This window comes from Oncorhynchus keta, chromosome 10 (assembly GCF_023373465.1).
Source record: "Oncorhynchus keta strain PuntledgeMale-10-30-2019 chromosome 10, Oket_V2, whole genome shotgun sequence".
NCBI lineage: Eukaryota > Metazoa > Chordata > Actinopteri > Salmoniformes > Salmonidae > Oncorhynchus > Oncorhynchus keta.
Genome location: NC_068430.1, coordinates 20,732,660 through 20,746,676, shown reverse-complemented (window position 1 = coordinate 20,746,676; position 14,017 = coordinate 20,732,660). Strand labels below are relative to the sequence as shown.

The 14,017-nt window shown below is 44.8% G+C and overlaps 1 protein-coding gene across 13 annotated transcripts in view; it reads right to left on the bottom strand.

Annotated features, from left to right (window-relative positions):
• Positions 1-14,017, bottom strand: part of LOC118388347 (inositol 1,4,5-trisphosphate receptor type 1-like) — a 152,357-nt gene that overhangs the window by 57,987 nt on the left and 80,353 nt on the right. For all 13 annotated transcript variants that reach the window (XM_052526645.1, XM_052526646.1, XM_052526649.1 and 10 more), the window contains 4 exons: positions 8,693-8,882; positions 8,131-8,396; positions 6,382-6,582; positions 5,898-6,008 (listed from right to left, as the gene is read on the bottom strand). In XM_052526645.1, coding sequence (XP_052382605.1) covers positions 5,898-6,008; positions 6,382-6,582; positions 8,131-8,396; positions 8,693-8,882 — 768 coding nt within the window. The remainder of the gene's footprint in view (positions 1-5,897; positions 6,009-6,381; positions 6,583-8,130; positions 8,397-8,692; positions 8,883-14,017) is intronic.

Sequence of the window (14,017 nt, the reverse complement as noted above, 5' to 3'; positions counted from 1 at the left end):
GAGACAAAGTAGAGTTGCAATTCAACGGCTCAGACACAGGAGGTATATGGCAGGGTCTACAGTCAATCACGTTTTACAAAAAGAAAACCAACCCCGTCGCGGACTAGGTTGTCTTGCTCCCAGACAGACGAAATAACTTTTTTTGCTCGCTTTGAGGACAATACAGTGCCACTGACACGGCCCGCTAACAAAACCTGCGGACTATCCTTCACTGCAGCCGACTTGAGTAAAACATTTAAACTTGTTAACCCTCGCAAGGCTGCAGGCCCAGACGGCATCTCCAGCCGCGTCCTCAGAGCATGCGCAGACCAGCTGGCAGGTGTGTTTACGGACATATTCAATCAACCCTTATCCCAGTCTGTTGTTCCCACATGCTGCAAGAGGGCCACCATTGTTCCTGTACCCAAGAAAGCTAAGGTAACTTAGCTGAACAATCACTGCCCCGTAGCACTCACTTCCGTCATCATGAAGTGCTTTGAGAGACTAATCAAGGACCATATCACCTCCACCCTACCTGTCAACCTAGACCCACTCCAATTTGCTTACCGCTCCAATAGGTCCACAGATGACGCAATCGCAACCACACTGCACACTGCCCTAGCCCATCTGGACAAGAGGAATACCTATGTGAGAATGCTGTTCATCGACTACAGCTCAGCATTTAACACCATAGTACCCTCCAAACTTGTCATCAAGCTTGTCATCAAGCTCGAGACCCTGGGTCTCGACCCCGCCCTGTGCAACTGGGTACTGGACTTCCTAACGGGCCGCCCCCAGGTGGTGAGGGTAGGTAACAACATCTCCACCCCCTTTGATCCTCAACACTGGGGCCCCACAAGGGTGCGTTCTGAGTCCTCTCCTGTACTCCCTGTTCACACATGACTGCGTGGCCATGCACGCCTCCAACTCAATCATCAAGTTTGCAGACGACACTACACTGGTAGGCTTGATTACCAACAACGATGAGACGGCCTACATGGAGGAGGTGAGGGACCTCGGAGTGGGGTGTCAGGAAAATAACCTCACACTCAACGTCAACAAACCAAAGGAGATGATAATGGACTTCAGGAAACAGCAGAGGGAGCACCCCCCTATCCACATCGACAGGACAGTAGTGGAGAGGGTAGTAAGTTTTAAGTTCCTCGGCGTATACATCACGGACAAACTGAATTTGTCCACCCACAAAGACAGCATTGCGAAGAAGGTGCAGCAGCACCTCAGGAGGCTCAAGAAATTAGGCTTGTCACCAAAAGCACTCACAAACTTCTACAGATGCACAATCGAGAGCATCCTGTCGGGCTGTATCATCGCCTGGTACGGCAACTGCTCCGCCCACAACCGTAAGGCTCTCCAGAGGGTAGTGAGGTCTGCACAACGTATCACCGGGGGCAAACTACCTGCCCTCCAGGACACCTACACCACCCAATGTCACAGGAAGGCCATTAAGATCATCAAGGACAACAACCACCCGAGCCACTGTACTCTATCATCTACTGCATCTTGCCATCTTTATGTAATACATGTATCACTAGCCACATTAAACCTGGCCACTTTTATGTTTACATACCCTACATTTCTCATCTCATACTGTACTCGATACCATCTACTGCATCTTGCCTATGCCCTTCTGTACCATCTCTCATTCATAGATCTTTATGTACATATTGTTTATCCCTTTACACTTGTGTGTATAAGGTAGTAGTTGTGGAATTGTTAGGTTAGATTACTCGTTGGTTATTACTGCATTGTCAAAGCATTTCGCTACACTCGCATTAACATCTGCTAACCATGTGTATGTGACAAATAACATTTGATTTGACTTGAGATGCCTCAAGTCCTCAACTGGCAGCTTCATTAAATAGTACCTGCAAAACACAGTCTCAATGTCAACAATGAAGAGGCGACTCCGGGATGCTGGTCTTCTAGGAAGAGTTGCAAAGAAAAAGCCATATCTCAGACTGCCCAATAAACAGAAAAGATTAAGATGGGCAAAAGAACACAGACACTGGACAGAGGACCTTTGCCTGGAAGGCCAGCATCCCGGTGTCGCCTCTTCACTGTTGACGCTTGACCTTCACTTGAACTCTGTTGAACTCTGCATCCAGCAGATTAGATAAAGCATGTCTGGTTGGAGGGGTGTATGCTGGGTGAAGAACATTCAGAAATCTCTTCCAATACACCTTGCCTGTGAGCATCAGAGGTGAACCATTTGCATACACAGCAAGACATTCATCAGCATGTCTTTGACTACATTCCTTCATTGAGTCAAAAAACTCAATGAGGACCATGAGCTGCTGCTATCGATAAGGTGTCTGATTCATAATTTTCACCTTGAATAGAAATAGAGGGACTTTTGTCAGAGGTTGCTAGTTCTGAGTGCAGAGGGAACTTTATGCACTTGGCCAAATGATTCTGCATCTTTGTTGTATTCTTCACATATGATTTGGCACAGTATTTGAAAATGTACACAGCTTTTCCTTCTACATTAGCTGCAGGGAAATATCTCGACACATCAGATAGTGCCCGAGGCATTTTCCTGTAAAGATCATAAAAAGAGTAAGAAAACAACAAATATAATTCCATGTACAGATAAATAGTTGTGCAGTTAGATTAAACAACTCATTTGTAAGATAAATGTTTGATAATTAAACATGTATGGAAACAGGTAAATTAACACTCAAGCAAGCTAAAACCCACATGGTAGCAAAAACTAACGAGCAGAATTTGTTAACTAGTTCGAAATGATTTAAACACACTTTACTGTAGGCTACTATTTACTAACAAAGGAAATTATCTATGTCATATAAAATACACTGCTCAAAAAAATAAAGGGAACACTAAAATAACACATCCTAGATCTGAATGAATGAAATACTATTGTTAACTATTTTTTTCTTTACATAGTTGAATGTGCTGTCAACAAAATCACGCAAAAATTATTAATGGAAATCAAATTTATCAGCCCATGGAGGTCTGGATTTGGAGTCACACTCAAAATTAAAGTGGAAAACCACACTACAAGGCTGATCCAACTTTGATGTAATGTCCTTAAAACAAGTCAAAATGAGGCTCAGTAGTGTGTGTGGCTCAGTAGTGTGTGAGGCCACGCCTGGGCATGCTCCTGATGAGGTGGCGGATGGTCTCCTGAGGGATCTCCTCCCAGACCTGGACTAAAGCATCCGGAGCGAGACATGATGTCCCAGATGTGCTCAATTGGATTCAGGTCTGGGGAATGGGCGGGCCAGTCCACAGCATCAATGCCTTCCTCTTGCAGGAACTGCTGACACACTCCAGCCACATGAGGTCTAGCATGGTCTTGCAATAGGAGGAACCCAGGGCCAACCGCACCAGCATATGGTCTCACAAGGGGTCTGAGGATCTCATCTCGGTACCTAATGGCAATCAGGCTACCTCTGGCGAGCACATGGAGGGCTGTGCGGCCCCCCAAAGAAATGCCACCCCACACTATGACCGACCTACTGCCAAACCAGTCATGCTGGAGGATGTTGCAGGCAGCAGAACGTTCTCCACGGCGTCTCCAGACTGTCACATGTGCTCAGTGTGAACCTGCTTTCATCTGTGAAGAGCACAGGGCGCCAGTGGCAAATTTGCCAATCTTGGTGTTCTCTGGCAAATGCCAAACGTCCTGCACGGTGTTGGGCTGTAAACACAACCCCCACCTGTGGCCGTTGGGCCCTCATACCACCCTCATGGAGTCTGTTTCTGACCGTTTGAGCAGACACACGCACATTTGTGGCCTGCTGGAGGTCATTTTGCAGGGCTCTGGCAGTGCTCCTGCTTGCACAAAGGCGGAGGTAGCGGTCCTGCTGCTGGGTTGTTGCCCTCCTACGGCCTCCTCCACGTCTCCTGATATACTGGCCTGTCTCCTTGTAGCGCCTCCATGCTCTGGACACTACACTGACAGAAACAGCAAACCTTCTTGCCACAGCTCGCATTGATGTGCCATCCTGGATGAGCTGCACTACCTGAGCCACTTGTGTGGGTTGTAGACTCCATCTCATGCTACCACTAGAGTGAAAGCACCGCCAGCATTCAAAAGTGACCAACACATCAGCCAGGAAGCATAGGAACTGAGAAGTGGTCATCACCTGCAGAACCACTCCTTTATTGGGGGTGTCTTGCTACTTGCCTATAATTTCCACCTGTTGTCTATCCCATTTGCACAACAGCATGTGAAATGTATTGTCAATCAGTGTTGCTTCCTAAGTGAACAGTTTGATTTCACAGAAGTGTGATTGACTTGGAGTTACATTGTGTTGTTTAAGTGTTCCCTTTATTTTTTTGAGCAGTGTATTCACCCTCACCCTGTATTGTAATCTAAACTTACCAGAAAGCATGTAGTCCTTGGCTCAGACAGTGTAGTAGTGTGGCCTCAATAGCATCTCATTAGTGTGCAAGATCTTGAGAATCAGCTGTACATGTGATGGAAGAGTTCACTGCACATGTGATGGAAGAATGCACTGTGCCTTGCAGAGGTTTGCAATTCCATAGAATTGGGGATAGTTTAACCAAAATATGCCACAAGACCTAGAATCACCTTATGTGTATCCAACAAAAAAGGTTCACTGTTATAAGCTAACTTTATTGATGAATTTAACCTGTTAAGTCGACCCTCTACTTTTTCGAACATTCTGTTAAAAATCGCGCAACATTTCAGCGCCCTGCTACTCAGGCCAGGAATATAGTATATGCATATGATTAGTATGTGTGGATAGAAAACACTCAGACGTTTATAAAACTGGTTAAATCACGGCTGTGACTATAACAGAACGTGCGTTTCATCGAAAAGTGCAGGAATATCTGATCACTGAAAATGGAAAAAAATATCCATCCGCGACTTCAAGGAATTGTTCAAAGTGAATCGAATTAAATGAGGCAGAGGTTGCAGTGCCTACAGCTTCCACACGTTGTCTAGAGTCTTGTCATTTGATTCGCAATTGATTCTTGGTCTAACCGAATCAAGGGAATCGATTCCCTCCGGTCTCCGACCGGATGTTTTGGTCGAGCTCTCTCCAAGACATTTTTTCGAAACAGACACCTATAGAATTGACATCGCCTCCTGATGAATTTTATTGCTTATTAACGTGTACTAATACCTAAAGTTGCATTACAAAAGTATTTCAAAGTGTTTTGTGAAAGTTTATCGTCGACTTTTAGAATTTTAAAAAATGACGTTACGTTATGAAACGCTATTTTTTTCCGTTTATCACACAGTCTTCATAGATCAATATCTAGGCTATATATGGACCGATTTAATCGGAAAAAAAGACCCAATAGTGATTATGGGACATCTATGAGTGCCAACAAAGAAGATGGTCAAAGGTAATGAATGTTTTATATTTTATTTGTGCGGTTTGTGTAGCGACGACTATGCTAATTATTTTGTTTACGTCCCCTGCGGGTCTTTTGGGGTGTTACATGCTATCAGATAATAGCTTCTCATGCTTTTGCCGAAAAGCATTTTAAAAATCTGACTTGTTGCCTGGATTCACAACGAGTGTAGCTTTAATTCAATACCCTGCATGTGTATTTTAATGAACGTTTGAGTTTTAACTAATACTATTAGCATTTAGCGTAGCGCATTTGCATTTCCAGAGCTCTAGATGGGACGCCTGCGTGCCAGGTAGGACCAAGAGGTTAAGCAAAATTCCCAAATTTCCCGGGCTTAACTTCCCATGGAAAATTTCCTGAGAACATTTCAGACCCTTTGCAACCCTACAAGGGATACAGAACATCAGGAGGATGAATAACATTCAGGTTGTCATAACTGCTGTTGGTTAAAAAATGCATTAAACCAAGACAGAACAAAGAAATATGTCAAATGGATAATAAAGGAAAACAAACAGGGTGCAACATCACTACTAAACCAAGACAACCTTGAGCTCCAGCACCAGGTCCATCCTCTTCTTGCCCAGGGGGTTGATGTCATTGAGGATCAAAGCGATGATGATGTCGATACCGTTGCATTCATGAGTGGCGATGCAGTTCTGACAGAGAAACAGACAAACAGGAAACTTTTTGACGTTGTGTTTATGATTGAGTCAAAATATCTCCAGATTAACCGGAAAACAATATTACAAAGGCCTTTGTTTAGTCTGACATGATCCTGCAAGAAAAAGCCATGCAAGGAACACATTTGTATGGAGGTGTGTACTGGGACCTATCTGGGCTTGTAAAGAGAATTTAAAAGCTTAATTAAAGCACTGCCAAATAAGACCAACGCTGCAATTACTGAAATGGAGACAGCAGTTATACGCAAACACTGGGTCATTTGACTACAACGTTTCATGATACTCCATCCACACAGAAAAAACACAACTTTTGATCTAGGTAGCAGGAGGTGTGAGTGTGTGTGCCCACCTGGTTCTCATGGCAGGGTCCCTGGCAGTACTCTGTGAGGCTCTCTACTGTCTGGTTGATGAGGCCTACGTTCTTCTCATTGATGTAGAGTCCCAGCAACCCCAGGCCTCCCGTGGTGCTGCCACAGATACAGTCCAGGAACTGCAGCGTCTCACACACCAGGTTATAGTTGTTCTTGTTGTTCTGACACCTCAGGAAGTTCTGGAGCGGAAAGAGACACACAACTTATAAATTAGAGACACACTAATTCATACATTCACTCTAAACATTATGAACAATAACCTTAGATCCCTCTATGAACAAATGGGTTATTCCACTGAAAAACTACACAAGTACTGGCTTTGAGTATAATATTATCAGAAAATATAAATGATTAATGTGCTATGTTAAAAAGGCTGCCTGTTATAGTTGCCCACTGCCTAAGAGGCGGTGCATTTGCGTAAGGCCCAGTACATCAGCAGAGCCGAGCTCCCTGCCATCCAGGACCAATGCAACAAGTCTGCAACCAACAGGACCCTGAACAGCTTCTAGCCCAAAGCCATAAGACTGCTAAATAGTTAGTTAAATAGTCAATGAAATATAGTTGAAGTCGGAAGTTTACATACACTTAGGTTGGAGTCATTTAAACTAGTTTTTTAACCACTCAGCACATTTCTTGTTAACAAACTGTAGTTTTGGCAAGTCGGTTAGGACATCTATTTTGTGCATGACACAAGTCATTTTACCAACAATTGTTACAGACAGATTATTTCACTTATAATTCACCGTATCACAATTTCAATGGGTCAGAAATGTACATACACTAAGTTGACTGTGCCTTTAAACAGCTTGGAATATTCCAGAAAATGATGTTGTGGCTTTAGAAGCTTCTGATAGGCTAATTGACATAATTTGAGTCAATTGGAGGTGTATCTGGGATGTATATCAAGGCCTATGTTCAAACTCAGTGCCTCTTTACTTGACATCATGGGAAAATAAAAAATTAAATCAGCCAAAACCTCAGAAAAAACAATTGTACACCTCCACAAGTCTGGTTCATTCTTGGGAGCAATTTCCAAAGCCTGAAGGTACCACGTTCATCTGTACAAACAAATTATGAAAAAAAGAGACACTAAATATTCTAGTTTTTTATTTCATTTTTTTGTTGATTTTTTTGGAAGCCTGGCTTCCCTTGGCATCCATGAATACACACCACTGGTTGTTTACGAAGCATGTGACGAATCAAATGACATTTTATTCAAGTTTAAATCAATGGCTGGATTATTTAGGGATGAGACGCAACCATTAAACCATGATTAGCTTAGCCCGCTGTGTTTGCCTCAGGATCAATCCAAACAGGCCAAATACAGTGCACAAAACTGATGGTGAGCCATGGTGATTCAGCATCCAGCTATCTGTCAATGATGTGGAGTCTTGACCTTACTCCACAGAGTATGTTAGTGGGGGAAGTTCAATGTCTGTCTGAGATATTGAACCTCCCCATTTAAAAACACAACCACACTTGTCCTCGTAGTGAAACCAGACCAACCACTTTCAGATACGGAAACAGTTGCATCACGTTGTTCCAACAAATAATGTCTATTTTCACCATCTGGTTTCATTTCTGTATAATGATCTGGTGATGGAAATGTACCAATACTGAAACTGTAAGTGTGCCATAGGGCCTGAGCAAACATTGCAGCCCCCCTTTATAACTAACTGGTGCATCTTAAACCACAGTAGTGCCCCCTGGTGGTGTGGCTGACCAACCTGCAACTCCCTGTTGTGGTTCTCACACAGCAGCTGCATGAGGCGCAGGATGGGCTGCATGATGGTAATGATGACACTCATCTCCCCCTCTTGGTCATCAGGCGTGCTGGCGGGGCCCTGACACTCGGCGGTGGCCAGGTGCTCCTCGGCCTCGGCCTCACGGCGGTACGTGGTGAACGCCTTTTTAGTGACCATGGACGCTTCCACCAGCTGCTCCTTGACCTCCTCCGTCACCGCAGCAACCGCCACCGTAGCCACCACCTTCCCTGGTAAAAGAAGAACATGAGGAATAAGAGACACTCACAACGAAGGGGACACCAGAGTAACATAGAGGATAGTCTCACTGTACAGTGTACACAGGAGCAGAGCTGGAGCTGTCACAGACCTTGAACTTCATTATCTGGCCCCAGCTTGCACTGCAGTGTCAAACAGCTAGGTATTTGTGAATGACTGATTTATGATTTCTACCATCTTCCGAGTGTAGTAAATTCACTGTATTAACTGTCCCACTTGACAGGACCAGGATGCTGTTCACACCAGCCCTGCTGCCCTGACCCCTGACCTTTCTTTCCTTTAGCGGTGGGCGTGTCCTTGTCTGGGGGCTCCTCGTCCTTCTTCTTGCTGCCCAGGTCGCTGGTGTTGACAGTCACAGTGGCCTTGATCTCCTGCTGGGCTAGCTTCATCCTCTCATAGAACACCTTGAAGAACATCTCTGACTTGTTTTCTCCCGTCAGGCGCATGAAGAAGGATTTCTGGAATTGGACAAGAAGAACAAGTCAATGTTGCAGATTTAAGAGGTTTTGTTTCAGATAATTCTGTGTTAATAAAGGAATTGGTAGCTAGAGGTTTTCATAGTGACGTATTATGATTATGTTGTCAGATTATCTACATATGCACATTTCCCATTTAACAAATACAAGGTAAACAGCCTAAAGGTCTAGCATGTTTGTTGTTCCGTTTGACCACATCTACCCTGACAGACAGCCTGCCAGCCTGCCAGCCTGCCTGCCTGCCTGCCTGTCTGTTATGCAGCCAGAGGCTCTCTCTCTGCAGCTCTGTTACATAACCCTCCTTGTGCTCACCTGAAATCATACCATCTGTTCTCTGCCCCAGGGGCACAACTCTACTGGTACCGTGTAGGGCAGGCTGCACTGTACACATATTTACACAGAGAACATAGCCAGGTACAAAGCCATCCCAGCCAGGTACACAGAAATCCCAGCCAGTTACACAACAATCCCAGCCAGGTACACAACATTCACAGGAAGTGTGTGTTGACACACAGCATATTCAGCAAGTATTTTAGCAATAATATAACCAAAACAAAACTTTAAATGAAAGTATGCAAACTAATTGACAACTTTTTATTCCATGTGCTACAGGCTGGTATATCCTGTCCCATTTTCCCTGCAGAGGCAGGTGGGTGAGAGGGAAAAGGGGGAGAGAGGAGGGGAGGCGAGACCAAAGGCAGGTGAGTGAGAGGGAAGAGAGTGGGGGAGGTCCACCATTAAGTTAATCAAAGTACTGTAGTTTGTCCCTCTTTCAACAAGGTTAAGTCAACCTTGTTTACAACACCAGGCTCATTCATTGATGGTGATTAGGATCAGAAATCAACAGTGGCTGTGTAACCAGGCAAACACCCACATTGCCACACAGAGGGGAAAACTGCCAGAAAGCAACTTTTTTAAAACATTACCTAGTTTGAATGGGAAGCCTTCATGACTGTGACCATAAACAAGTACTTCCATCTCGGATCACTTGGATGACCATCATTATGCCAACACCTGACTGTCACCTTATGTTCAAGTCAACAAGAGCAGCAGCAGCAGCAGCAGCACAAGCAGGAACAGAGCCTGCTAAGGAAAACCCTGTCAGGGCAATTTGCCTGTTGTTCCATCTACACATATCAAGGAACTTGTCAGTTTGCTGACTTACTTGTGATCAGTTTCCAATTATCTGAAACAGGTTTAAAATCTATATCTCGGGTACATAACAACATGTCATAGTCTGCAACAATAGCACAACACGGAAGGAAGATTGACATTTTTCTCTATGGGAAAATTGAGGGGTTTTATTATACACTCAGAAAAAAAGGTGCCATCTAGAACCTTAGGGCTCTTCAGCTGTCCCCATAGCATAACCCTTTGAAGAACCCATTTTGGTTGCAGGTTGAACACTTTTGGTTCCAGGTAGAACCCTTTCTACAGAGGGTTCTACATGGAACCAACAATTGTTCTATCTGGAACCAAAACAGTTCCCCTATGGGGACAGCTGAAAAACCCTTTTGGAACCCTTTTTCCTAAGAGTGTAGACTAGGCATTAAGGTGTAGTTACTAGGTGATACTCAATAGTACTTGGGCATTGCTAAGTGTAATTTACACCAGCATGGCTTATTTATCCCTGGGCCCTTGATATGCACCATCAACCTGCTGATTCCTTCTTCTAGGAAACCACCAGCTTATCCTCTTCTCTGCAGGAGACTAGACCCTACTGGGTGCACCCCACTGGGTGCACTATGGTCTCTGTCTCTCCCCAATGTTTGGCAAAGGGGCCTCCTCCATAAAAAAAAACAAGGTAATTCTGCATTCCTCTCTTTCTCTTTTTTATTGTTCTCCCTTCACTGCTATGCTGGCTCTTGGCATCAACAAGGGGCAGTTATGTAAGGTCTATTTATATCGCAGGCTCCCGCTCCCTCCCTCCCTTCCTCAGTGAGCGACAGAGCTGTGGCTGTAATCATTGGAGGGCTCCTGCACCGTACCATGCCCACCAGTCGGTAACCAAGGAGACCCGCTCTCACACAAGGCCCGGTCACATACAGTATAAGAGGATAGAAAAACAAACAAATAAACCACCTACATCCAATCACAACCCCTACCAGCCACTTCCATCAGGATGGTGGAATTGTAGGGGGGAGTTCAGGAGAGTTTGGAACAGTGAGTATGTTTGCATGCACACTAACAACACAATATTAAACTGATTACGGCAGTAGGCCGAGTATGGCATTAGTCACCTTACTCTCCTCTCAATTGCCACAAGGTCATAATCATCATACGCAGATTAAAATACCTGGATTTCTAAGAAATATTTTGAAGTATTAGGAACACCTTAATCAGAGTTCCAGCGGTGTATTTGATCTGCACATGTGCCAAAACACCAGCAGCATGAGCTTCCTCTGTGAAATGACAGGTCAGTCAGAAGGCAGAGTTGATCATTATCATCAAAATGGGATGTCAGGTTCCAGCCTCCCGTCCAACACCCCCTCTCCCTCTGACAATTCTATTTATACTTTTCTCTCGAACCTACAGGCCTGAAGGGATTGGTTTTCTAAGAAGTTCTGTTTTTTATATCACTCTCACAAGACAAAGAAGAAATGAGAAAATAAGCCGGTTTTGCCTTTGAGCACTGATAATAACCAATAGTGGACCAGAAAGCTTGTTCAAGACAGTGTTCCATCATGCAAAGGACAATCAATTCAGACTCAATTAAAACAAGTAAAAAACTGAACAATGACCTAATTTGAGTTTCTACAGAGGAGGAATCAAGTTAGTTATCCCTTGAAACAGCACAATGACCTCACCACAGCCTGCAGGCTGTTCTGCCCACTGTCAGTGCTGTAATAGCTAATAGTGTGGGCATCAACTTCCAGTGTGGGTCAGAGAGCCTTCCAAACAGAGCAAGGAGCGTCACAATCCAATTGGCAGTAGTCACTACTGTCTGACCTATCTGGATGTCTACGCTGGAGCAGAGCCTTACATTGACATTAAGGCTCTGAACGGGAGTAGCCACAGGTGATAGATATCTCCATACAGGTGACCACCAGTAGCCAATGTACAGTACAAGCCTCTGATCCCTTGCTCCTGTGGGTTGGTTGGCTCAATACTACAGCCTTAGCCTGCCTGGGTTGCAAAATAATATTCTTAGTTTTAAAAATCTGGATACCTTTTCTGTTTGTTTTTAATATAGAATATTTTGAAACAGGGAGGGGCCTGACACACCTCTGTGCTTTCTACCTCTCCTGCACATGCTCTTTTCATTTGCCTTTTTAAAAAAATCATTTTACCCCTTTTTCTCCACAATTTCGGGACATCCAATTGGTAGTTACAGTCTTGTCCCATCGCTGCAACTCCCGTACGGACTCGGGAGAGGCGAAGGTCGAGACCCATGCGTCCTCTGAAACACGACCCTGCCAAGCCACATTGCTTCTTGACACAATGCTCACTTAACCCGGAATCCAGCCGCACCAATGTGTCGGAGGAAACACCGTCCAACTGGCGACCGTGTCAGCATGCATGCACCAGGCCCACCAGAGTAGTAGCTAGAGCACGATTGGATATCCCGGCTGGCCAAACCCTGTCCTAACCCGGACGACGCTGGGCCAATTGTGCGCTGCCTCATGGGTCTCCCGGATCTGTAGTGACGCCTCTGGCACTGCGATGCAGTGCATTAGACCGCTGTGCCACTCAGGAGGTCCTTTCTTTTGCCTTTTAAACTCTTATCATATTGTTTTGTATGTTCTTGTGTGCAAATATACCTCACCTCAGCTCTTTCCCTTTCACCCTTCATACTACTGGCCCTTCATACTACTGGCCCTTTATACTACTGGCCCTTCATACAACTGGCCCTTCATACTACTGGCCCTTCATACTACTGGCCCTTCATACTACTGGCCCTTCATACTACTGGCCCTTCATACTACTGGCCCTTTATACTACTGGCCCTTCATACTACTGGCCCTTCATACTACTGGCCGTTCATACTACTGGCCCTTTATACTACTGGCCCTTTATACTACTGGCCCTTCATACTACTGGCCCTTTATACTACTGGCCCTTCATACTACTCCCTCCTTCCCTACCGCTTTCCCGTTGGCCCGGCAACTGCCCCAGATTACCACAAAAAAATTGACATCAAGAGCCTTTTTGTCATTGAAGAGAGGTCCAGCATTTTCTAAGAGACAGAAATGTGATGCGACTGCTGATATGATTCACTCAGCACCATACGTGATCCCGCAACAAAGCTGACTTGTCCCCTGCAAATTGTGAGTGAAAAAACAATCTGGGATTATGAAAGAAAGAAGCCCTGTGTGTAGTTGTGCAGGCTCATTGGCTACAATGAGAGAACCCCACCTCCACCCCCTCCAAATAATACATTATCCTGCCAATCTCTTTCCCTGACTACTACCTGTAATGTTTTCCTGCAGGGAGGTCCTTTCCAAGGCCCCAGTGCGTGTGCAGGATAGCATAATGGTGTTTAAGAGTGGGAGTAAATTATGCTTCAACTAAAAAAAGGCATGAGGATCAGCGATCCCCTTACAATAGAAGTCTCAATGAGTAATGGCAGTAATTCCCCAGCTCAACTCTCTCACACACCCACACTGCAGTGAGAAACTCTTCAGAATGAACACTCTTGCATGAGGTTGATAACCACCAACCAAACACACACACACACACACACACAACTTTGCAAATATTAACCCAAACTTCACAGGGCGCATCACCACAATGCCAAAAGAAATACACACTCATGGCACACACCCACTGTTATCTACTATCAGCAAAAGAGGAAGACATATAGCCTTTTGAACCCAACCTGACCAAAACACTCAACAGATCTACATATAAACAGCTGCCCTGGGTGTGTATGTGTGTGATATGTGGATCTATGTGAGGTGAGACAGTGGGATGGAGGACTACAAACTAGGGTGTGGTTTTCAACAGGTGTCTGCTCTTTCTAGAACATTTGGCTCCCAGGGCTGCTCCTCCTCCCCTTGTTCTGACAGCACAGTGAGACGCAGTTAATAAGGCTCTGTGGTCTCTGCATTATTCAGCCAGTGACATGCTGTGGTTATATAACAGGAGTCATATGTGAGTTCCTTTGAGTAAACTGC